This window comes from Ictalurus punctatus, chromosome 2 (assembly GCF_001660625.3).
Source record: "Ictalurus punctatus breed USDA103 chromosome 2, Coco_2.0, whole genome shotgun sequence".
Classification (NCBI taxonomy): Eukaryota; Metazoa; Chordata; class Actinopteri; order Siluriformes; family Ictaluridae; genus Ictalurus; species Ictalurus punctatus.
The window spans coordinates 29459518-29487079 of record NC_030417.2 but is presented as its reverse complement, the minus strand read 5'-3'; the positions used below and the strand labels follow the sequence as shown (position 1 = coordinate 29487079).

At 40.7% G+C, this 27562-nt stretch overlaps 1 protein-coding gene across 1 annotated transcript in view; it reads right to left on the bottom strand.

Moving 5' to 3' along the window:
* The window catches only part of ppp1r9ba (protein phosphatase 1, regulatory subunit 9Ba), a 52170-nt gene extending 24608 nt beyond the window's left edge, over positions 1 to 27562 (bottom strand). The window contains exons 1-2 of the mRNA XM_017491778.3: positions 27407 to 27562; positions 24506 to 25933 (exon numbers count right to left, since the gene is read on the bottom strand). Of these exons, the coding sequence (XP_017347267.1) occupies positions 24506 to 25876 (1371 nt within the window). The 5' untranslated portion in view covers positions 25877 to 25933; positions 27407 to 27562. The remainder of the gene's footprint in view (positions 1 to 24505; positions 25934 to 27406) is intronic.

Here is a 27562-nt window from a genome sequence, read left to right as displayed (position 1 = left end):
GGCAGGATGAGACGAGAGGTAGAGACAAGAGGAGATGGAAAAAGATGAGCCTAGACAAAACGAAAGAAGACTGACGATGAGACAAGATGAAATACGACGGGACAAGAGACAAGGAGACAAAATGAGACGTTGCGGAAAGAAGGGCAGAGAAGACGAGATGAGATGAGACAGCACGGAACCAAAACGAAACAGTATCAACGGACGAGAGATGAGACGGGGAAAGAAGAGGCGAGACGTGACAGGGACAAAACAGATGAGAGACAGACAGATGAGACAAGACGAGTGGAGGCTTTCTATCAGCTTTGCCTAAAGAACAATTCATACATGCTGAAAATTCAAACCTCTAACATTTAATCAGTATCACACGCATCCATGCTCAGTTTCCTCGGCCTGACTATGTGTGTATATGCGTATGTGTGTGTGTGTGTGTGTGTGTGTGTGTGTGCACGCATAGAAAGCAGCTGGTCTGGCTACTGTTATTTCTCCAGTTCTGCTTGACTCAGCCATTCCCGAGGTCCCGTAGGCATGCAGAGGATGATGATGATGCGTTAGAATAATAGCCAAAGTCTATTAGCTTCTCATACAAACACTCTATGCATAGCTAACCACATACAGAATATATACATATATATATATATATATATATATATATATATATATATATATATATATATATATATATACATACACACACGCTAAAAATGCACAACCTGCTCTCACACCAAGACTCACAATCCCCGAAACCCACACACACTATACAAAGTACACCTATGAATAGTAGAGCCTAGTACTGACATACAAAATCAGTCTATTACACCCACATACTGTACAATCTTCTCACACACACACACACACACACAAACACAGAATGTAATTACTTGCTGCTTCTACACCTCATATGGAGGATGAATATTACAGAATAGCGCAATACACACACACACACACGCACGCACACACGCACGCACACACGCACACAGTAGAAGAAGAAGCCTTTATTTGTAACACATATATTACAGCAGAGTGAAATTTTTTTCTTCGCACACCCCAGCATGTCAGGAAGTTGGGATCAGAGCGCAGGGTCAGCCATGATATAGCGCCCCCTGGAGCAGAGAGGGTTAAGGGCCTTGCTCAAGGGCCCAACAGTGGCAGCTTGGCGGTGCTCTAATGCTGTAAATGCTGCATATACAGTATATACACTGGCAACTTTAACAGGAACGCTTACACAGCTGAAGATTGGAAAAACATTGCCTGGTCTTTTTTCACTCTTCAGCTACTCAAGTTTGGCGAATCTGTGCCTTGTTTGGCGTCAGCTTCCTGTTCTTGTCTGAAAGAGCGGAACCTGACGTGCTCTAATGTCCATTTCGAGGTGCCGCTCTTGTCGGCCATCTGTGTCGTGTGTTCTGAGATGCTTTTCTGCTCACCTCAGTTGTAAAGAGTTATTTGAGTTACAGTAACCACCAGTCTGGTCATTCAGAGTCCCCTTGACCTCTCTCATCAACAAGGCCTGCAGAACTGCTGTTCGCTAGATGGTTTTCCGCACCGGTCTGTGTAAGCGCTGTTGTGTGTGAGAATCCCATGAGATCAGCGGTTTCTGAAATACTCAAACCAGCCCATCTGGCACCAACAATCATGGCATGGTCACAAGCTCCTGACCTGCCTCTGCATGATTTTATTCCGAGTGCTGCTGCTACATGACTGGTTGTTTGGATAATTGCTTGAAAGTGTAGGTGTTCCTATTAAAGTGGCTGGTGAGTGTATACGCGCACACACACTTGTCTTACTGTCCTCATGCAGAGTTTTCATTGGCATCATATGCCTACACCTAAACCTAATCCTATATTAACCACAGAATCCAAAATGAAACATTTGGACTCATAATTTGAAAAAATAATAATAAGAAGAAATAAAAGCTGCTGTTTGATTTGGCTGGTCCCCACAAGGACAAAAATGCCAGATATTCCTATCCTTGTGAGGACCTTTGGTCCCCAACCAATATATAAAACCAGTCCACACACACTTGCACAGAAACCTGCAAAATTCAACAGCTTTTTCTAATAGCCAGCACATGTGTTTAGTGAGTCTGTGAGCCTATACGTAATCTGTGTCTAGTCAAGAAAACCACTTGACTGAGTATGAGGGAATGCACAAAACTGTGTGCATGTGTGTGTGTGTGTGTGTGTGTGTGTTTTCCCTCACTTGCAGCTCTTCCCAATTTTGGAACAGGCAGCTGCTTTCACGCCTCTCTCATGACCAGAGAAAACTAGGCACTCCAGGCCCTATTTTGACACCCCGAGCCTGGTTGCTATGGAGATTGTCTTTATGTGCAGAAAGGCGACAACACACACACACACACACACACACACACACACACACACACACACACAACATGAAGTGCTCACAGGAGAGCCCCCAGGCATTGAGGGAGGTTGCGACAACTATTCTTAGCACTGCGGGTTTTGTCCATTGACTCCAGTCTAGAACAGCAAGCCTCCTGTATTTCTAGAAACAAAAGGAAATTCATGCATGCATGTGACTGCACTGCACGACAGCCTAGACGTAGAGCAGAGACACACACAACAAGACAGGAGAAGAATCAGCATTTTTTTTTTTTTTTAAAGAAATACATTTATTAGCTAGCCTACCTAGTCCAGACATTTGGTTGCCTAGAAACTGTGCAATTAATGTCCCACTCAAATACACATGAGGTGAGTGCAGATTCAGCTGACTTATCATATGGATAAATGAATGCTTGTACCTTCTCACTTACTTGTTTATATTCTGAAGAGCCACCAATGTCGCTTTGCAGTTTTGAATTGCCACCCACTTTGGTTTGAATTAAAATAGGGCTGAACCTGTTCATTATGAACTATATATATATATATATATATATATATATATATATATATATATATACACACACACATATATATACATACATATATATATGATAAGCATTGAGGATGATAAGCATTTCTTGAGGACATTTCTACGACACACGATGAGCATCACAATATATAATTTAGCTAGCAAGCTGATCAAAAACTGTTCGACTGAGTTCGACGATACTTTTCTTTAACGCCTACAAAGACGAAGAAGATTAAGTTTTAAAAGATGACGTCAAACCAACAGCATCCATTCAGTATCGTTTAATTTGCAAATATTAAAAAGTTGTTTTTTTTTATTTTTTAAAAAGTGTATCACATAATCACTTATCACAATATCAAAATTATATCAATATATCACCCAGCCCTACTTTTAATCATATTGAAAATGCAGATATTTAACCGTTATGTTCCTTTTGGAGTTGTGGAGACCCCGGTTACTATTTAACCGCTTAGAAAATATGCTTAACATTGTATTAGTTACTTGATACTTCACAGCTTTCCTTAATCGTATGTGAGCTGCTTACGAGCATGGACATGACTTCAAAAGTGCCAAATGTTCGTTGGCAGGACTTTATAGGTATGTTTGTTCATATATAATCTATAGACCGTAAAATCCTTCACTTTATGGTGTAATACTAACAGAGGATATCCATCATCTTTCTGAAATGTGCATGCATATAAAGCTAAAGGGAAGGGTTAAGGCTTCTATCGTTTTCGAGCGAACACAGTCTATAGCATTACACAGACTCATAAATCTATGAGTAAGTAAAGGAAACCTCAAAAGACACAAGGAATGATTATACGATAATAAGCCACTTGAAAATCTCCCTGCACTGCTGAATAGCTTTATATCACTAACATCAACTAACTTAGCTAGTTGGCTAGTTACCTGGTAGTAAAGTACCTCACACTTTCTGACTGCTAGACCTTCAGGAGAAATTACAATAAGAGTCTTATTCTCAGTGACTTGTATAACCATAGACTTACACATTAAAATGCATCAGAAGACCCAAGAGTCCTTCATCAATAACATTAGCCCAGTTAGCTGGCTTGTTAACTGCTAGCAACCCAGCTCATACTTTTCACAGGGAGACTTCAGGGATTTTAATGGCTGTCGCAATTTATATAACAGCAGCCAAGCCTTTTAAAATATAACCATTAACACTATTTATTTATTCATTTAATGCTATCAGTAGCATTAAATATAAAAATTGTGGCACTTGCTTACTCACTGAGCTGGCAGGCTCAGGCTCTCCAAATGCGATTTATGTTGTATTATCAAATTAAACCAAAAATCTATGTAATTGGAATCAGCCATCCAAAGGACACAAACCATTTAAACATTATCTTAAAAAAAAAATGTAATGTAATTTAACCAACATCTATGAGAAGCTAGTCAGCTAGTTAAGTGCATTAATAAAGACTGTGGTCAATATAAGTCTAATTAAAATTGGCCCTACCCAGAATGGATTCTCAGTGGAAGCCCTGCTGAAAAAAGAAACAATAGAAACCATCACAGAAATTCTAATGGTTTCCACTGCAAATACCTTTACAAACCGTCAGCTAACCATTAAAAACATTAAATACCATTACTGGAGATTAATAGTATCCACAAGACATAATGAGCCACCAAGAAAAGGCAACAAATTATCAGGAGAGACATGCAGGGACCATTACATTTTCCATTAAAACCAATACAAATTCTTTGAGGGTTTCTATTGTTTTTTTGGTTTTTTTTCCATCAGGGAGTTTATGGATGTATATAGGGGTTGCAACAATACACGTCAAGATGCACAATACCACCAACAATTAACTGAAGTGGGTTCAGAAATACATCAAATGCAAAACTGTTTAGCAATGATGGACAGCGATGAGTCTTATTCTCTGGTAGATGGACGTGAGACGGAAAAAAAATTACACTGGACTGAGCAGTATACTGAGAAATTTGTCCTCCAGGCAACAGCAAATGAAACAAACAGATAGCCCAGACCCGGCATCTGCTTGCCCTGTCCACCCAGACTAATGATTTCTGCTGAATAACCTCTGCCAATACATGTGAAAGTCAGTTTTTAAGAATACAACATCACTACTGACACCACGGCCAATAGGGCTTCGATTTAAATACACCACAACCTCTACACTGGAACAGACATCTGTACAGCTGTCAATACTAGAATGAGGCCAGTTCTTATAGTTTTTATAGTTAAAGACATTTTAAACACCTTTCATTATCTAAACCAGACATGCCAAGAATCTTCACTGCAACAGAAAGTGGCCTTGCTCTGTCTCACAAACATATAGGCAGAGACCAAAGAAGAAACAGGAAGCCAGCTACAACAACAGGAAGCTGTGGATTGTGATCAGCAGGGGAAATGTTTCGAAACCACCATGTCAGTCGAACATATAGAGATACTCACATGGCCAGGGTGCATCTCAACTCTTACTTCTACCACACAGAGCACAGAAAAAGTTCTCGAGTCAAACATCAAACAGAAATATTCTACTCTAAGTGAGGCTTCATCATTAACGCTCTAAAGATGCTCATTATATTTACCATTCTTGTCTATTGACTTTTTTTTTATGGCTGCTGTAGAACATCGTCTTACAGGGAAATGGCCTGTTTTATAACCTGAACATATAGAAAACTTCAGAGAAGGAATAATCACAACATGATCATAAATAATCACAAAACGAGAAATATAAAGACCACAGGGTCACACAAATAATTCTGGATTACACAAACATAAAAATTAATGTAACTATTTTTGGATATTAACAGTTTAAGCCTATATTCAGCAGCTACAGTATATAAATCTAACAGCATCTAAGAAAAAAAACTTTCTGTAGAGCAGTGGTTCTCAACACAGGGTGGGTAGAGAGATTGGAGGGGGGCGCGAATTGTTTTCAAGGAAAAAACACAGACAGGGCATCATTCGGATACTTCATTGATTTTCAAATAGAATGTGCATAAATGAAAAACCCTGTGTTCCCTCTCTCTGTGTATTTTCTTTTAGCCTGCCTTTTATGTAGCTGTCAGTGCATACCAGCGTTGCCAACTTAGCCACTTTTCAGACCCCTTTAGCGACTTTTCTGCTAAAAAAAAAAAAAGCGCTTAGCAATAAATCTACTGACTTCTGGGACAAACCTTAGCGACTTTCCAAATGTCAGCAGTACTGTCCTGCAAGCGCGAGGTGTTGCTTTCCCGCTGCACTCTCACCTCTCTCTGCGTCTGCTCTGTTCAGTGGGGGTCTGAGAGCCGGAGATTTAACAATGTCATGGATAACAAGACGCGCCCTTCCTCACAATTTATATCATTCTTATGCGAATGTTTTTAGAATCCAGACGAATGTAATGTAACATGTTTTACGTGTAAAATAGTCGATGTTATTACAGCCTAGTTCTCTTGTTCAAAGTAATTATAGTGTTCACAAACACTATAGATAGAATTTAAAGATTTAATTATAGTATAAAAAAATCATAAAAGTGATGAAAAGTAATTTTTTTAAAAAGTACAAAAACACAAAAGCAAAAATCTATCTATCTATCTATCTATCGATCTATCTATCTATCTAAAACAGATAATAGATTAGGTTATATATAGATAGATAGATTTTATATAGAGTAGATAATCATTATACCTGGTCTCCTACAATATGGGGGGGGGGGCATGCCACATGATAGGGGAGTCTTGGGTGGGCTTTAGTTACAAAAGGTTGAGAACCTCTGCTTTAGAGGATGATACTGATCTGCTTATAACGGCAGATTGCTGAATCAGTCCTCAGGTCCCCGATTAATCCATTTTATCCCAAGTTGGTCACTGCGATTTCCCACCCACCAGCCAGCTCTCTCTACCCTGTTAAATGACGGATACCAGCCAGGGATGGTATAGGTTAGTACATACTTCCTCTGAGACACTACAAGTAGTTGAACACACTCTGAGGAACGCGCTAACTGCCCTCTTCTGCATACTTGAGCTCACATGCACCCACGATTCAATAGAATAACTCTGATAGACAAGAGAGAGTAGTGGAATGCTTCCCACCCAGAACCAGGGGCGCAAGCTGGCCTGGGCATTTGGGGCTGTAGCCCCAAAGATTTTTTCTTTAGCCCTGAATAATTCTCCACGTGGAGATGCGGTGTTGTAATTTTATCTTAAGTGAATGGAGGCGAGACCAATCAGACAGGGTTTACAGGAAAATACTTGTGTCTTATTGGCGGACAGGTCTCAAATTCTTTTTCAAATTATTATTATTTTTTACCAGTAAAGCGGTTGAAACTGAAACACTAACATCCTCTTATGCTGAGCAGGAAAACAAGGTGTATAAATATCTATACGAGTTCCACGTTACACGAACATGATATGAGCAGAGCATAAGGACAGCCAATGTACTTTGCAAGGCATTTTATCGGTCTGATAGTCCTACAAACAATGATAACACCCGAGGCAAGTTTTATGATTAAATCCAACTTTCTGACCAATTAGCTCTCAAGCAAGAAAAAATTATTCAGACTTTTGTCCAGCAATGTAAAGGTGAGCTTAATACATCGACAGCTGTGTCTTATAGCATATAAGGAAGTAATATCATAAATACTAACCCTGCATGCTAGTAATGAATAAATAATCGGAACGATGTGTGAAATGCATGCCGACAGAGGGTTTTTCCTGCTTTGAGAATCAATCATTAAAGCATGGAAGATCCCTGACAGAGGCTGACAGAGCCGTGATGAAGTCAAATCACCAGAGGGAGGTACAGAGAGTACCACAGCTCACCTCTTCTGATTCACTACACCACTGATGGAGGAAGGTGTGAAAAAGAGAGATGGAGTGAGACAGAGCAGTGTTTTACTGCTCAGTGCAATTAAACTGTTTGTCCTCTCCAGGTTTGAGATGAATGGCGCAGGATCCGTGGCCAAAGAGAGAAGTGACTGATTACGAGCTTCCTGTAGAATCTAATAAAGTGATAGTCTAATCGAGCATTTGTCTTTTTTCTGGATGTTCTAGCTAGCCAGATGGCTTTCAGCAGACTTTATTTATTTCTGAACTACAGAAGTCCAGGGGGACTATTCACAGGACATTTTCCTGATGAATATGTTCATTAAATCAGTCTGATTCTGGGATGAGAGAGTAACCATTGACTGGTATGAAGTCTTTTCAGTTATGTCTATTATGTTTATAATTCAAACGCTTCAAACCGCACAACAGCGCTTTCCCTTTTCTGATTCTGATCCTTTATATTTCTTTAACTACAAGGTTGTAAAATGACTGCTTTTAATTGAAGCGCTTCATTTAAGATGGCCATCTAACACCACAGGAAGAAATACATAGCCATTTACCGTGAAATTGTAATACAGCTGACACAAGAACCCCACACATGCTTTGCTAAATAGCCGCTGTTATGATAACTTAGGTGGCTACTATTATTATCTTCGGATGACCTACTTTGTGTTGCTTCATACCACAGGGCTGTGGAATTGTTGAACCTGATTGGTCAGTCAGTGTTAAATAATATTCTCTAACAGCATGACTCTGGATGCAAGGCAAATCACAGGAAATGGCTCTGGTGAAGCTTTCTCTATTTAACATTTATGAAAGAAGACTTCAGTCAGTATCTGTGCTTTGAGGTAAAACTGTTCGTTTAAGTTTCCACCATGGGGAGAGTCTTCAGGACGGAGGGAATATGTTATGTGACAAGCTCAAGAGAGAGGGGAAAAAACGTGTTCTTTAATAATGAATCAATTGTAATCACTGGCAAATTTCTCGGAGGAATAAAGCAGTTCAGGACGTGCCGTTATAGGAAAATAATCAACCTTGGAGTAGCAACGGCCGCCTGCTTTGTGCCAGACCACATCACTCCACCCCATCGCTGCTTACTTTCCTCCAACAGCAAATCCTGTTGTGTTATATTCCTTTCATATGCTACATTTCATTACAGGCACGTCTGTAATATTTCAGGCTAGATTCATCACAACCTGATCAGATTGATTGTTCATATCTGAGCCAGCATTTTTAACTAGTATCGGCCCGATATCGACACAGGATATTGGACTGTGGAATCTCTTATAAGCACAATAATAGTGCAGTAATATATAAACACACATACCTGTTTATCTCAATTGAATGTATAAGTATATTTACCTGGGTAAGGACTCTGGCTCACCACACAATGGGACACTGATAACTCAATTTCCGGCAGCATGACTACATACTCGCGTTGTAAAAACCTCACCAGAAATGAAAAGATTAAAAATATTTCCGTTTTATATGTCATATAAATGTGTTAGCTTAATCACACACATTTCTGTCATGGTGCTTCAAGCAGGATCGTACACTAGCTAGTTAACATTTAAAAGTCGCACAAACTGTATACAGAATGGCAAATAAGGTTAAAAATCGCTAACGTAAGCAATCGTTTGAGAACTACAACAACGATAACAAGCTACTTATATTTGTAGAAGAAGTTGGCGTTCGTCCGCCATTTTTTTTTTTTTTTGAGCTGAAAGGCTTCAGAAAGCATGATATCATTTCCAGTAAGAGAACAGCGTGAACGGTGATGTTCCCTAGTTTTTGGTGCATTATGGGATTTTTAGGCAGTTCCAAAAAACGAGTTTGCAATTGAGACAGCCCTTAAAATGGCCGACTCCCTGATCAGTGCCCTGACTACTGAACTAGGGAGCTGACTGAGACGCACCGCAAATCTGCTAATCATTCATGACATGATTTAGCATGTATGTAAACTTGTGATTGTAAAATCAAACGATTAATCGTGTTCACCTCAAATAATCCTGATTACCTCAAATAAATGCACTAAGGCAAAATTATGACAAAACCGTGACAGGCTTACTCACGATATTTATATGTGTTGCAGTTTGCTAAAGAGATAAAACTACATTTGAAAATACCAACAACGATGGTTTCCATGGTATAATTTAAACATCAAAAAATAAATGATTTAACAACAAACGAGCATAAATGAAATGTATTGCAATACCAATATAATATCATGAGATTGCATACAGAAGCATAGATTAGTACAGACTACCAGGCCATCTACAGATGAAGGCCACTGAAGTGCATATATTCACCCAACATAAAAAATCAGTAGTTTCTGTAATCATCAGGCTGGACGTTGTTCTGATAACACGGTCAGATTGTGTCACTCAAAGCACCTAAAATCTTTGTTTCTGCCAGACTGAGTACAGAAAGAGTCATCTGCCTATTCACCTCAATCTCTTTACCTGTGCAAAACTAATCAAGTCAATGGACAACCGAAGCATCAACAAGATGATATTCATATTAGTCAATCCCATATTAGTGTTGATGGATTGGAGGCACCGAGGGGTAATGCTTTAATCTGGATGGATGTGACATTAATCCCCGAGAGTCAGGCTCCTGGATTAATCTCACACAGGAAGTGTGGCCATGTGCTACTCCTGATCTCCGACAAGACTGTACCAGGTACAGCAGTATTGCTGGGTTTTTAAATGTTCACTGCTTGCTCAATTAAGCACACCTAATTTTTTGGTACAACATCTATAGAACATATTACTCATCTTTTTCCATGCACAATCTTCATCGGTTAACTTTCCAATCATTTTTAGACAGTTTGACAAATTATGAATAGCAACAGATGAACTTCAGTAAACCTACAGTGTGCACCTATAAGGTCTAATATTTAAGAAAATGAGGCCCTTATGTACAGTAGTAAATGTCTGCATGTGTAAAAACATGCAAACATGATAACACATGAGTTAGACATGAGTTCAAATCCCACAAAGCTGCCACTTCTAGGCCCTTGAGTAAGGCCCTTAACCCTCAACTGCCCAGTTGTATAAAAATGAGATAAAAGTAAGTTCTTCTGGATAAGGGCGTGTGCCAAATGCCCTAACTGTAAAACTGTGTAAGGTGATTTACACACAAGATCAACAAAGGGTTACCTTAGCATGTCTAGTTCGGAAATGTGGATCGGATATCTCAAAAAAAGACTACATTTTGAAAAATGTATTATATCTGCGTATCTATGTGGATCCTCATGTATCCTAGAGATAACTGTTTACTTCCTGGTAAGGGAAGGCCAGAAGATCAGGGCATAGGGACAGAGGTAACTGACCATAAAAATGACCATATTCTGAGTTTTCTCAATGAACGCCGTCAAAACACACACACACACACACACACACACAGTATTATTTGAAGCAAGACTTACTGGATATATAACAGTCCATCTTCTGTTAATGCTACCTTTACTATTGATATGTAACAATCAATAGACAACTTTTATTACTTAGTACATAGTTGTATGTTACATAGTTAGTTCTAATTAGTTTTAAACCTTAATATAATCACATCCCATGGTACTGCTGAATTCAGAAGGCATTTATGAGTTTTCTAACACAGCATGGCTATAGACATGTAGTGCTGACTGCTGTATATGTATGCACATGTTGTAACACATTACCGTTTCTATAATTTCTATAGGAGACTGTAGCGTCAGCACTTTGTAACATGTAAATACAAAGCTGTTCCAGGTGAACGCTTCAAGAAAAAAAATGAAAACGCGAGGCAGTGAATGCTGGTGACGGATCAACTGTTTATAGTTGCTATAAAATAAATGACTAGTTTCGCAGAGGTACCAAAACATTACATGTAACTATAAATGAATGTAAATTACAGCATGCTTTCCTTTAACAAAGTTGTTGTGGCATTAAAAACCTCAGAACGCATATTTATTTATTTCGGACTGTTTAGAAGATGCTGATTACGGTTCTTTTGACAATACTTCCAGCTGCAAGGTTTATATTGATGTGTAAGTTCTATCCATCTATAAATCCATTTTCCGTATCGCTTATCCTACACAGGGTTGCGGGGAGCCTGGAGCTTATCCCAGGGAACTTGGGTCACGAGGCGGGGAACACCACAGATGGGGTGCTAACCCATCGCCGGCACAATCACAAACACTACGGACCATTTGGAAATTCCAATCAGCTTACAACGCAAGTCTTTGGACAGGGAGAGGAAACCGGAGTACCTGGAGGGAACCCCTGAAGCACGGGGAGAACATGCAAACTCCACGCAGACAGAGTGGAGACGGGATTCGAACCCCCAACCCCAACCAAATAAACTCATCTACAATTGTTGATAGGTTTTCTGCGAGGAGATGTTTATTTGGCGTTTTGCTATGAGTCTCCAGTGCTTTGAAACAATCAGAGAGAAGTCTTTGTTTCACAGATGTTCTATAACATTGAACAGTCTGTACAGGATTTGGAGATTTTTTTTTGTGATTGTTGTGGCAAAAAATGCTTGATTTTGCTGCAGCTTTTTAAAAAAATTGCGATGCAAATGTCTTTCAGAGTGATGTTTGTTGGTAAATGAGAGCTTTTAGCTGCACTCATGTTGTGCACCCACGTGAAACGAAGAGGGCTTGGCTGAAAATGGCACATGATCCGTCTTGTCCCAAATTTTGGATGAGAAATTGTTGGCAAATTGCTGTGGTATAAGCACGAAAAAACACTTCGGAACGTGCTATTATTGGACACTTTGCATTGGGCTGTTCATACATCACTTCTGATGATTTTCCTAACAGCATGCCCCATCAGGTTTTATTCTTAACGTAATCAACTCGGCTTTGTGTCGGAGCTGCATCTCACCAGCTTGTCATTTTTTATTACCTTTCACATCAACTACACGACAGATTATGCTTTATTACTACACAGCGTCTCTCATCCATATTCCCATTGTGGATCAGCATCCTTTAACTCAATTTTTGCCTCACACTATAGTAACAGTACATAGTGGAGACAGTACTGAGCTGCGAAATGTAGAACATAAAGCGCAAGAGAGATAAAGCATGTATAATAACTTACACTACATAATCAGCACATCTATATGTGCTCTGGTTCACGCGCATTTTGAGCTCCGTCCTTCTAGCGGCACAATATACCTGTTTTCGCACTCGAACATGAAGCTGCAGATAACTCATTACCAGAGAAAGTACAAAACCACTGCTTTGGGCACATATTACCCATTCATTACCCATAAAGAAACACGAGCATAATTATCAACAGCATGAATTAATAATGCGGGAACAGAATGAACGCTGTTTCCAGCAAGCCAGGAGGTAACACCCCTAAGTCGATAGCAGTCACTAGCTGTCTAGCGTCCAATCTGCTGATTTAATGTCTACGTGAAACAAAAAAATTAAAGCGAGGTGAAGACAAAGTGAGCATGGAGGAAAAAAGGTACAAGTCCTACATCCTTTATGTCTTTTCTGGGTACTGTGAATAATACGTCCTTCCTCTATACGCCGCTTCTTTCTCTCTTTCCCCCCAGACCATGTATGTGCATTTTCACTACATACTGTAGTATGAGATAAATACAACGACTGTAAAAGATACAAGAGTAACAACAAATAGGAAGAAATAAGGGAAAATTAGGGAAAAGAGCGTTTGAGAGAGCGGGAGACAGAGTGGAGGCGGGAAGCAGAGAGAGAAACGGGGCAATATGTCAGAGAAGCGAGATATATTTAGAGAGAGAAGATTATAGTGAGCGTGTCTGGAAGAGGAGGCTGTATGCAAGAGGCTGTTTGTGGAAGAGAGCTGAAAGAGTGAGAGCACAGAGGGAATGTCAGAGAGAGAGAGAGAGAGAGAGAGGAAGGCACATGAGATGAGAACAGAGAGTGCAGTGTGCCACAGGCCACCAGAAGACTGCTAAAGAGGAAGGAGGAGGAGGAGGAAGGGATTGAACGGGCATGCTGGACACTCCAAAGTGACCCCTTCTGCTACACTGACTACAGCACCGAGGGCCTCATCACACCATAACCAGCGGTGGAAATACCCACCATTGTGGTATTGCCTTTACGTTCACTTAAAGGTTGAGAAAACCTGAAGAAGCCCAAAGAACAAACACAAAAATACTCCAAAACATTCAAATCTTAAAAGCTCTGATGAACCCTCATTAAGGTCCTCCTCTAAAAGAGACGCTTTGTGTTCGTCCCACGGCTTCTGCTTAACGCTCAATCACAAAGACTTCTCTAAGTGCCACTGGGCCACATTGACATTCCTCTCTCAAAAAAACCCAAAAAAACGCCAACAGCATCAAGCATAGCTAGCTTCTTTTTACACCGAACCCCGTACAGTATACTGTATTATCATATTTCACTTCCTACGCATCACATAAAGAAGTGTAATGGTTAAACGGTTTATGGCGTGACATTTATTTGTGCACACGCTAAAAAAAATAGCTTACGTCCATTTATTTTAAAGCTTCTTTGTAACTTTGTATCCTCGATTGGCAGCCATATAAATCCATGAACAAAAACTAAAGAACTATGTTCAGGATGCAAGAATCACAGACATTTTTTTTAAAGCAAGACAACAACGAATTAGTTTTCACAGTTTGGAGAATATGCGTGTCTTTATTTATGACCGGTTTAAACTCAAGCTCACTTCTTAGAGTTCCTAATAATTCGGTTTCAAATGAAATTTGGTAAGATTTTTGTCCTGCAATAGGATTTGCAACTGAGCGCTGCTGACTCAGTTCATCAGACAGGCTGTTTATCAGGATGTAACTAACCTAACTTCAAGATTTTAACTTACACTTAGCATCAGGCTATTAGCTTTAGTTTACATTAAATTACCTGATTAATTTATGTTGAACATTTTGATATTAGTAGGTATTTGTACATTAAACTGACACTTTGTGATTTTATCTTGTAATTACCAATTTTTTTTTGTTATCCAGTACACCATAACTTACTAACCTACTACTAACTATATAAATACTAACTATAACTATCTTCCTGACTATAAAATATTGATACCTTATAAATAATTTGTAATAATTCAGAATGATTTGAGGCTTTGTTGTTTCCAGTCTAGAGTGCTTTCTGGAAAAATGAACTCATCAGAAACTCAGCAGGAACTGAAAATGGATGCAAACGGCATCCAACAGTCTGAACGGTTGACTAGTGGCTAGCATGCAGCGCTCTCATTGCCACGGCCTGGGTTTGATTCCTGGTCAGGGACCCAACCTCAGCTGGTGGAGGGCTGCACGAACCAGTGCACCCTCGGTGCTGGTCCGAAACCCGGTAAACGGGGAGGGCTGCGTCAGGAAGGGCATCCGGCAAAAAACTTAAAATCAGACTTAAAACCAGAATGGATATGCGAACAGGTGGAGACCCTGATACAGGAGCAGAGGGATGAGGGAATGTGACTGTTGAAAAATCTTTAAATAAAGTAAATTGGAATGTGTTTGTGAATGAGTTGATCATTTTAACCACACTTTTACTCACTTGATGTATAAGGACAGAGTTTACTGTAGTTCTACAACGTGAAGTGAAGGTCTTTCTTAGACAGGTCTCAGGAAGATGATGCGAGCGACCTACTTCCTGCTTCTGCCTCTTACACGAACACATTTGTGTGAACAAGCATTTAAAGCAGTGCAATGCAGCTAATAGCTAAATTTCTTGTTTTACTGTTTTTAGTATTATTATTATTATTATTATTATTATTATTAAACAATCTACATCATAGGGATGCATTTTACCAGAACAAACGCATTTTACCACGAAACAGTTAAAAACGTTGATGGTTGTGTTTGTTCTCTTGTGGCTCACATACTCCATATGCCAAATGAAAAAATAAATATTCTGCCACTTCTCACAAGTGATGCAAAATGCATTAGGACAGCAACCAATGGCAATGCAATGGCAAATCCTGCATTGGCCTTTGCTTTGTGTTGTGACTGCCGGGTGTTTGTGCGTCACTGGTCTCTTTATGTGCTTATATAACTGGTGGGAAGCCGGGGACTGTCAAGGAGAGACAGACAATCAGATTCATACATTTATTTTAAGTCCTCTGTTGGTGGCCTTGGGAGTAAAATAAACACAATATTATCACTGTTTCATTTCCAACACACAAAAAAATAATAAATAAAAAACATCTCTCTTATGATTTATATCCCACACTACTTTTCCTTGTAGATTTGCTTGTTCATTTTGCCAACTTGCCAAGGCCAAGACCTTCAACAAAGAGAAACAAACAAGCTCTCACTACATCCATCCATTTTCTGTACTGTTTATCCTACACATGGTTGTGTGGAGCCTGGAGCCTATCATAGGGCACTCGGGGCACAAGGCAGGGGACAACCTGGATGCAGGGCACAATCACACACACACACACACACACACACACACACACTCCCATCCACACAATGTAGACAAGTTAGAGATGCCAAATCAGTCTACAACACGTGTTGGGGGAGGAATACCCGAAGGAAACCCCTGAACCCCGAAGCACGGGGAGCCCTCATTCTGGATTTGAACCGTTGAGAACCTGTGGTCTGAATTGAAGATGAGAGTCCACGTGTGCAAACGAAAAAGAATACTAAGAAATATAGCTTGAAATGTTTTGCATGGTGGAGTGGAATAAGATCCTCTCTACCGGTATCTCCAACCTTGTTAGACATTACAGGAAGAACCTCAGTGCTGTTATCGCATGTGATATCCAATTATATATTTAGTTTTGCACACTTCACTCATGAAGGGTAACAATAATTCTGTAGTTGACTGAATTGTGCATTGTGCTTCTGAACAAACGTATCCACAAACAGAACTTTGTTACCTTTGTGTTACAGCCACTTTAATTGGCCTTAATAACTCATCACACATTGGCTTTATCCCGGTGTTACTCTATAATTCAATAAACACATGATACATTGTGGTATTTCTGTATCCACTTCCTGTAAGAGACTAATTTAAGAATAAACGCATTGCTTATTACGATACCTTAGTGAAATCTGCATGAGGAAGAGACCAAAAACTGCAAAGGCTATTGATAGACAGGCTTTACGAGAAGAGGAAAAAAGGATCTGAGAGTGTGGTGGCTACTGAGTCTCGCTGCTTAGAGTACAGGTCTATTTCTTTTTCTGACCTCCTTTTATGTCTTTACTCCATCGCTGTCAAGAAGAAAAGCAGGCTGAATGGAGACACCAAATGTACCTCCCGTAAGGGTAGATAGGGTAGGGCTTGACGATAAAAACTCTCAAAATTATATCCTTTCTTGGGGAAAAACCAAACAAACAATATCTGAATACATCACCATGCCACCCAGTCATTTTGTTTCATAGGATCTGTCATCAACAAGCTACAATCAAAACTGTTTAGATTTTAGAACAATTTAGTTCAACATAATAACTAAATGCCTCTTGAGTAATATGACCTACATCATGTCATGTTCACTTCATGAAGAATTTATTTAAGCTGCTTGCTGCCATCGCAATTTAATTGTAATCACTAGATTTAGGGTACTAAGTAAACTATTTACAGTTCAAATTATTCTTTAGTTCTCTATCCATTTCCAAAATGAGCGACAGCTGGATTATAATGAGTCTTTATCTTTATTCGTCACATCTACATGACATCAGCACAGTGAAGGGTTAATGGCCTTGCTCAAGGACCCAACACTGGCAGCTTGGCAGTGCTGGGGCTTGAACCCCCAAGTTACCGAGCAGTAACCCAGAGCCTTAACCGTCAAGCCACCACTGCCATTAACCACAAACCACACTGCCACCAATGCCATTCGGTGTCCATCCAGGTCACACCACAAGCAAACAGATGTCATAAAAAGTCAATCTGATTCGTGTTATAGTACAGTTTGTGAAAATGTTCTTCCTGCTCAAAATAGTCCGACAGATTAAACAGATTAACATTTCAGACGATCAGTGAAAGCTGTTCACCAACCACTGTTTTTTAAGGAAGCTTGGATTTGGACTTTACGGCACTGTAGATGGATAATAAACATGGGGTTTATTCTTCTGGCACTCCAACAATGTCTTCAGTCATACAAACTTCACTACTGTTCAACATGCTCTTAGAGAATGGACCAATTGTAGTAATCCCATTATCCTCATTACTCTTTGACTCGGTATGGCCGCAGTGGTCTAAGGACTGTCTCTTACGTAACAACAAATTACAACTGGCTACTTGATGACATTCAATCTTCAAATGGCTGCTCCTACTTGGAACTGCAGATTTTTTAAAGCATGCTGGATCGATTCATAGTCCTTGAAAAAAAGCCAGCCCAACAAAACATCAAGAAAAATGTGGAGACCAACAGCCACGTAATCAATAGTTACAGCGTTCAATAAAAAGGCAAGAAATCTCAGGGGTCTCAAATTTCAATGCCTTCTATTTAATCCCCAATGGCCAAGTACAAACCTAAAATGAACCTTTCGTATGTTTAAACGCATCAACGACCATTGTGAAGGACAATCTGCATCCGGCACACGTGCGGAAAATAAAGGGGAAACTGGCATGAGCATGACTGGTTAACCTTTATGATCTTATTAGGCGTTTATGAAAAATAAACACAGAAAAAACAAGATGAACAGCAAGATGAACAGTCTCCATGGTGATGCAACTCTCACATTTATTTTCCTAAAACAATGGGTATTCGGGATCAAATTGTGCTTGTCCAGGAAGGCCCCAGGTAAAATACAGATCAGGTTTCATGAGCTGATTCTGAAATTATGTATGTCATGTAATGTCCATTAGGCACAGCCAACCAGAAGGTCTATAGAAACAAAATAACGTGGCTAACTAAGCAATTTGCCTTTTATAAAATACCTTGGTTAATTAAACAGTATTTGCATTCAGCAAATAAGGGCACAAACCAAATATTGGTTTCCTATTAATGTGAAACAAACTACCTCCATTGCAACTGCTAACTGCTGAGTCAGCAATGACAGTGTGCTGGGCATGACATGCTACACACTAGCTAAAACAGGTAAGATGTAGAAATTGTTTGCGTGCAAAATGAATGTATTTTCATTTTGTTACAAAGAGGGCTATTCTTACAAAGATAACATCGATTCAGTGGATTTCATCTTTCTATAAAAATACATTCAAAAAAGATACAGCGCTAAGAGAAAGCGGAGACTGACGCCTCTTCATTTCTTCCACTCAGAATGCGTAAGAGTCGTTCCTCAAATTTCGCAATGGTGGGCACTGGTATTTCACAAGGCCACGGACAAGCTTAATATTCATCTGGAGATTATTATGTGTAAAACTATGTTCATTCTGACTCTTTATGGAATTGTAAAACATACTACTACGAGTGACTAAAACACAAGCACAAAGAACTCTATTATCGTTGTGTCACTACATAATGGCACTCTTTAATTAATTTCCATCATTTCTAATAAAAAAAAATGACATACACAAAAGGCCTAAGTGAAGGTGAAAGTGAAACTACAGTACAAACTTTCCTTCAGTTACATTTTAATGGAGAACTTCCGCAATTTTTACACATTGCGCTGTAACACGTTTTAAGGAGCCTGTATTTATATCACTGCAGGAAGGTCAAAATAATTTCTTTACAGTAGACATTTATGGCACATGGCCTCATATGCAAAAAGAAAAAAAAAAAAAAAGAAAATCTGTGCAGAACACAGAGGTCACAGTTAGTTTATTCCATGTTAACTGAGTAAGATTTTTAGGTTTCCTTTGAACCAGGAAGACAGCCGTGCAACCACCCATTTAAAATTAGAAAGCATTTTTTACCTCCAAGCTCCAAGTTTTCTAAAAGGAAAATAGATTATTAATGTATTTCAAAAATATATAACAAAAAGTGCAAATGTGCACTGATTCAGAATTGTGCTGATCCCTGAGATGTCTATGAGGCCACCTGCACAGGCTAAGGATTTCTTTTTGGATTAAAGAAAACTATTTTTAGCCTCTATGGATTTAAGGTGCATTGTACATTTTTGAAATACTTGAGTTAAGTACTCTAAATTCTGCCAGATATCAGTTTGCTCATCTGAGGTCAAACAAAATCTCCTATTTTGCTAAATGATGTAGAATCCTCAACGGTTTGTTTTTAGCAGTCAACTGTCCTACATAATTACTGCTAATATCCCTGCTGGAAAAAAATAGTAACCATCACAGAAATTCTAATATACACTACAAATACCATCAGCTAACCATTAAAACCATTGCCATAATTGGTCCTTAATGGTATCCACTAGACATAACATGCCACCAGTAGAAGGCAACAAATTACCAGTAGAACAACAGGGACCATTACAGTTTCCATTAAAACCAATACAATCCCTGATATAATCATTACACCATTACAAATTCTATGACGGTTTCTACTGTTGTTGTTTTTCCAGCAGGGATGTAACCTAGCTAAATCATTGATTAGATAACTGTAATGCTATCTGAGAGTTTGTTAAATAGTTGTAAAGCTGTAGAGATGTTCACGGGTGAGTGAGTGAGTTGTGAGTGTTTGGTTAGATTCTTGTTTAGACTCTTGTTTGTTTAGATGTAGCTAGCTGCCATTACTATTAGCTAATCAATCAGCTACCTAGCTGAGTCGTTGCTACATTTCATAAAGGTTGGCCTTGCTGCTGTTAACAAGAAGGAATCATGTTTCATATCTATATAACCACACCCACACCCCCCCACACACACACACTATACACCCGCTGGTTTGAGATCTCTTCCAGGTTTCAAATCTTGTGTATCGGGGGAAGGGATTTGTTATAAAGTCTGAGGGAAGATGTTGAATCTTTAATTGTTTGTTTGTTTTTAGCAAAGAGCTCTTCTTCAAAAATCTTCAAAACCACACAGCTGTCATTTGTTTAGGTGATGTGCTTTACGAGGCAGGAGTTTTCTGAGATATTGGTGTATCGCTATGTAAAATATTAACAGTATATTAGCCGACAGTAGCACTGCACTGCCTACTTGACTGACAACTGTGTTTTTCACTGTCAACCGGCAGCCAAGTGAGGAAATTACATCTGAATAAAAAGCACATCTTGTCTATTGATAATAAAATACCTAACAAAGACCATTTAAAAGTTTTATTTCTGAAGAATGTTTACACTATAAGAGCAGTAGCAACATTAGCATGAGCTGTGTGACAATGGGAGCTCACACAAGACTATGTTATCCAATATTGGCCCTTTTTGAACTGGCCGTTATGCACAGACACAGACAATCCATTTCTATCCTCATCCTTTGATTGCCTTGATAGTTCCTGTTCACACAGAACACCGTTTGACCTTTCACTCTACAGAATGGCGAGCCTACGCTACAAAGGCAAGTACTTTAAAAGCCGAACCCAAGCATTAAGTTTACAGAACAAAGAAAACGCCATGCTGGTCTTTGACTAGCACAAAAGGACAAGTATCTCCAGCGCAGTGAAGCCAGCTACCTCTTTCCACGCAACTGCTGGACCTCTTCCTGTGTTTGAAAGGATAAGAGGGGCCGCCCAAAGCTGCCTGAAATCAGGAAGCACTTAATAATAAGGCTAGCCACAAAGCTGGGCATGTACACACATGACCCACACGGATGCTTGCTACATAAAAAAAAACAACAACAATATGTAAATAACAATACCATGTGCAAATTGCAAAGGCATATCATTTTTGTGTCTCATACTTTCACTCTAGAGCATGCAGTTTGTTTCTAGCAGTACTGCTGCAGTGTTATCTGCAAGGCTGCAAAGTTTACAGATGGGAGATGAACAAGGGGAGGGAGGAGAAACAAAAGGGGAATGGCGGAGGACGAAATGAAAGGAAGAGCAAACGAGTGGCCACGGCTGGTAGAAATTGCCCTTTCCTGCTATTTAGGTTTTTTAACCTTTTTTTTTTTTTTCCCCCCTTACAGTGCTTAATGTTATGGATAAGGAAACCTGAAGCAGGATCTTGCAGCCTATAATTACTCTGCAAGGCAAAACAAGTCACAAAGAAAATTGTTGGTGCTTAAATGGTCCACAATGAACAGCCTGGGTATAATTTAAAAGTACTTCATATAGTAAAGTCACCATGGCAGTCTTTATGAAAAGCTTGCCGTACTAGTAAAGCCTAAAATCCAATATAGTGCAGAGTGTTTAAGTATTGTATGCTTTTATTCACTGGTGCAGAGACAAAACCCTTTCAATGATGTTATCTATGTTAATACATTGGCACAATGTGTGTATTCTGCCTACATACTGAGGGAGCCTGGTATTGCACAGCACCACATATAAACTGCTTTCAGTTTGGTGGCTCTGGTGTATTCATGGAAATAATCTTTAAGTGAATGAATGGACAAACCCTTTCTTGATATTGTTGGCATCTTTTTAAATTTTCTCTTTGACATCATTGAGAGCAGAAAATCCATATGCGTTGTGAGCAGACACATTGGGATTTCATTGGGAAAGGTTTCCTAAGATAATTTAACTTCTCTTAATGGGATTTCACTTTCTTAAAACATATCACTATACGCTGTTCCAATACTGTTTTTAACATGGTGACTTGCCCTTGTCACGTGCCCCTGTGGGAATCCCTGACACCATCTTAAGAGCCAGTCCATTACTGTATTACTGTATTCGCTCAAATAAAATTTGTTAGATGACCCCTTGAAGGGACGAGCAACTGAGTAATCATGAATGTAGACTTCAGGAGCAGAAAAACGATCACAAAATGGATTTGTTGGAAGTTAAACAGGAGCAATAAAATACTTGGCTTTGGGGCGCACGGTGGCTTAGTGGTTAGCACGTTCGCCTCACACCTCCGGGGTTCAAGTCCTGCCGGGGCCGTGTGTGCGGAGTTTGCATGTTCTCCCTGTGCTGCGGGGGTTTCCTCCCCAGTCCAAAGACATGCATGCTGATTGGTGTGTCCATAGTGTATGAATGGGTGTGTGAGTGTGTATGTGATTGTGCCCTGCGATGGACGGCACCCTGTCCAGGGTGTACCCCGCCCTGTGCCCGATGATCCCTGGGATGGGCTCCAGGTTCCCCCGTGACCCTGAAGAAGGAGTAAGCGGTAGAAGATGGATGGATAAACTTGGCTTTGTGTAGCAAATTGTTTTCCTTGTTAGGCAAGTGGTCACTTGTGTGACATAGGTGTTCTCATGAGTGGAAGTTGACCACGGGACGTTATGATTCTGGTCTATTAATTGGAAAGCTGTAAGTTCGACTCCCGGTACCACCAAGCTGCCACTGCTGGGTCCTTGAGCAAGGCCCTTAATGTTCATTTGCTCAATTCAATTCTATGTTACTTTGATAAAACTGTCTGCCAAATAAATAAATGCAAATGACATTTTTTCCCCAACATTTACATATTACCAGAGTACAAGTGTTTGTTGTAATAGTTCTAAAAGCTGCAACCATTTTTAAAGGCCCTAAAGATAAAGATGCCTAGTATTTGGATTTAAGACCAGCTGTGTGTTTACCGCTTAGCCCACACAGGGTCATGGGGGCAGCCCAGGGAGCTCGGCACATAGGGCGGGGGACACCCTGGACAGGGTGCCAACCCATCGCAGGGCACAATCACACACACATGCGCACAATTTTGGAAATGCCAATGAGCCTATGATACATGTCTTTGAACTCGGGATAAAACTGGAGTAACCACCAAAGCATGAGGAGAACATGGAAGCTCATGCACACACAGGGTGGAGGTGGGATTCGAACCCCTAACGACAGCAAACATGTTAACCACTAGGCCACCATAACCAACCCCCCGCCCTCCCATTTGATTTGAGACAAAATAAGCTAAGGTTGTGATTATCTATGCCATAGATCAGATAAACAGGAGGAGCTTCTGCACCCTAGCTGAGTCAAAACGCAGACTATGTACCATAAGAGCACAAGTCATAAGTCATGAAGTGCCACTATAGATTTCACAAGTGACTGCACTAATACCAGACAGCACTTGACGTTAAAAAAGTTAACAGAAGTTTTTAAACCAGATAGATATAAAGAGAAGCTTGAACATTAGTACTCAGTCAGTCCATTAAAAAGAGGTGATATAAATACTTCATATGCTGCTTTCATATCCTGACTTACTGAATATGAAACAAGTGACTTGTAAAAGAGAGAACAAAAAAAAAAAAAACATGCCAGTGTCCTAACAGTATTCTTGAGGGTGTAAATTCCAACACGATGGTCGTTGCAGAAGCATGTGATCATACGAAGGCACCTCATCAGACATAGCTCTTACAGGAAGTGGCTATAACCTGAAGTAAAAGATGTACTCTGAAGAGATGCACAATGAAGCTGACACAAACTGTTCAGCAAACCTGCAGGAGACTCTGTAAGCTGACCGATAGCTTGAATGTCATTGGTTGAATTGTGTGTTGCTGAAATGGCTACCTGCTTGACATTGGGCCAGTGCATGCTTAAAATCAACTAGGCATTTAGTGAAGTGATTTATGTGATAGTAAAAGTAATCGTAGTCCTTGGCAATTAACCTTTGACATTCCTTCTCTAAATTAAAAAACTGTCAGCCACACTTGGCATTAATAACACAGGTGTAACATTATTACACAGGAGTACCCTGTTTAAATGAAACGTGAATAATACAGAAAAAATAAAGTTATTGTGCATTGTCAACGCAGAATACTGAAATGATCCGTCAAGAAGCAGAGCACTATGGTTTGTCAGAATCTTGCAGAAGATAATGCAGTATATTCTGAGCAGTAAAATCTAATGAGGTGAGCCAATTGTAATCCAGTCTTCTGTTACTAACATATTCCAATGGTCACAACTGCAGTGCTGATTATTTTACAATTAATGCTTGACTCCTAAAAATTTTTTTTAAAAATTAAAAAAATAAAAATTAATAAAACGCTTACCTTAATAGGCCCAGTGCTGAAACGGATCTTCCTACTGGCTGGCGGTTCATCCTCATTCGGCAGTCCTGGGATCTCTGTGCAGCTAGATTCCGGTTCATAAGCCTCATCATCATCAGCCTCTTCATCCTCATCCAGCTGACTGCCACCAGAGTCCTCACCTATACCACTGTAGGCACTGATGTCTATCAGGTCAGCTTCTGAATAATCCTCCTTTAGGGGCTCCTCCTCTCCTGCCTCCTCATCTTGAGTGGAGGCGTCTCCTTGGTTCAACCTGCGCTCATCTCTCTGCTCAGCAGTCTCGTGACTGTTTTCAGCCTCCCCATTCTCCAGGGAAGCATGAACCTCCGCGTGCACCAATCTGCTGCCTGCTTCCTGGTTGCTAGCAGAATCGTGCTCCCCAGGTTTGGAATCCTTATCTGTATTGGTTCCTGCTGAGTCTTGGAGTTCCTTTGAGTGCTTTGCGTTTGGCTCTGCAGACAAAACAGACGCCTCATCTGCTGATGGCTTGTTGTTTGTTGTGTTAGCTTGGGATCCTGTTCTCCTTGGACTTTTAGGGGCTGCGTCTTGCTCCTTAGCCTGCGAGTCATTTTCTTGGCTTCCTGTTTGAGGGAATGTTAGCACTTTTTTGGGGATGATTTTGGGGCGAGAGGTCAGAATTGAGGTTGAAGTTGGCCGATGGAGATTGTTCCGCAATTCTGCCTTCTCAAACACGGCGCTCAGCTGGCTGACAGTCGGTGACACTGCTTCAACAGGCCCACCTTCCGTGTCCAGTCTGTCCAGGGCTTCTGTGCTGCCATTAAATCGTACGACCACATCCAGACGGCTGTCCTGGAAGCCTGAGGCACGCTCTTTCTTCAGGAGGATTCGGTTAGTGGCAGCCTGCTTCTCTTGTAGGTGACGCTGCTCAAAAATCTTGCGTGTCTCCTGCAGCTTAGAGAAGCCAGAGCAAGGTCCACGGCCACCTCCCCCGTCAGGCTTCCCATCGAAGCGACTCACACGCTCTGAAACGGTTCCGCCTAGCTTGAGAAGTGCACTGTGGTCTACATTCTCATTAAGACTACTGGCTCTTGGCAAGGAGAGCCTCACTGCCTGGTCTTTCATCTTTGACGGATCTTCCTCATCCCCAGGGGAGCCCATCTGCATGAACATGTTCTTGATGCGATGGACATTGGAGCCGTACCTGCGACCCCGTCCCAGAGGTCGTGACTTCCCCTCTTTGCTATCCTCACCGTTCGCAGCATCAGGGTCTTTGACTGGCTTAAGTGACTGGATTCCTGCCTCATACGCATTCCTGTGTGGCGACGCGCTCCGAGCTCCGAGCGTGGTGCTTGTGGTGCCGCTGGCTGCAGATGGGGGTTCAGTCTTCATCATGGTTAATCAAATGGTGGTAAAGAGTAGTTGTAACGGCATAGCCTCCTCCCTTTTCCTCTGCAAGTGGAACCCCATCAGTGGTAGCAGCAGCAACAAACATGAAGCAGACACAAACCAGGGGCCATTATCAGTATTATGAAACAGACGAAAAAGCGAGAAGAACCTTTCACGAATATGGATGAGAATACAACAAGGTTTTTTATGAAACATATAATGTTTGGTAAATCACGTGAGAGCACACGAGGGCTAAAATGCTAGCCAGACCTACAAAGATGGCCAATATAGTGTCCCACTTTCACACAACCCAACAATTCACACAACTCAATCATATGGAAAGATATGAAGGTTAACGGCAAAGGTTATTTAGATGGATCTAGGTTCTAGTTTTCTAAAGGGATTCTGCTTGGATCCTAATAGGCAATCCTCTGTTACAGGGTTCTACCAAAAACCCTTAAAGGTTCTCTCAGCAAGATGCTAGATCCAACCCCCCACCCCTCCACCCCCAAACCTTTAAGGCTAGGGGCGGGGTTAACATTTGTACATTTCCTCTCGCCTTCATTTGTGTGAAATCCAGCAAAATTCAACCGAACACCCCGCCTGTTCAGCTCAATCTGTACGATCCAGATGAAGAAAGCACACACTTTAGGAATCCGCTATTAATCTACTTTATTACCCAGCGAGTAGATATGACAGGGAACAACACAGGCCTAGACTGTATGCACATTTATGTCCTTGTAATTCTTCATGTTACTATGTCAACTGCAAACATTCAACCGTATTTGCTCTGGATTTCTTGATTTATTACACCAACTGTGCTCCTATAATTGCATTCAAATCAGAACGTGCTCGTGCAATACTATACGAGCACTGTCGTGAAGGTGTGATCTTGATTAAAACATTAATAGGCTTGGATAGTAAGCTTCCCAAGGCCTATAAGAAATAAATCCGAATGCTCTCCTATGGCCTGTTATATCCTGGCATGGTGCAGTAGGCTTTGTTATAAACCCCTGCCTGTGACTGATGCCACTAATTTCATCTAAGCAGGTTTAGGCTTTAGCTCTCTGAAACACGACATCCTGACTAGGTGCTTTTTATATGTTGTATAAAACGGTGCAATAAACTACAGCCTGTCGGGATAGATAGTAAGCGATTCGTTTGCGGTGTGTCAGCGAACAGCAACGCTGTCAAAACACGACAGAACTGTAGGACCCTGCGGAACGGCGAGGCCCCCGCTCACACTGCCTAATACAGAGGCTACATCCCAAACCGCAGTACTACCGCACTAAACCGCATGCCCGAATAATCCCGCAAAAAAAGAGCAATATGTCAAAGCAGAACGCTGTGCACGCGCTGCCATGCGATTTAGTGCATTAGTATACGGTTTCGCATGTAGCCTTTGTCTCGCTTACGTCGCTTCCTGCATCTTCTGTCGCCCAACATAACGGTTCTCTTTTTTCAACCAGAAAACAGAAAGGAAGACAAAAACACACACACACAACTGTTCGCGCAACAGCCACTACACGGACTCACCTTGTTTTTTTTTGTGTGTGTGTGTTCATCAAAAGGTCCAGTGCGTTAAACGCCGTCCGCTGGCGAGTCCATTGTGTCCGCGAGCCGTTTTCAATCTGTCGGTTTCCCCGCGAGCGAGCAGCAGTGACGCGGCCGCGGTGTCTCTCTCCCCGGCTC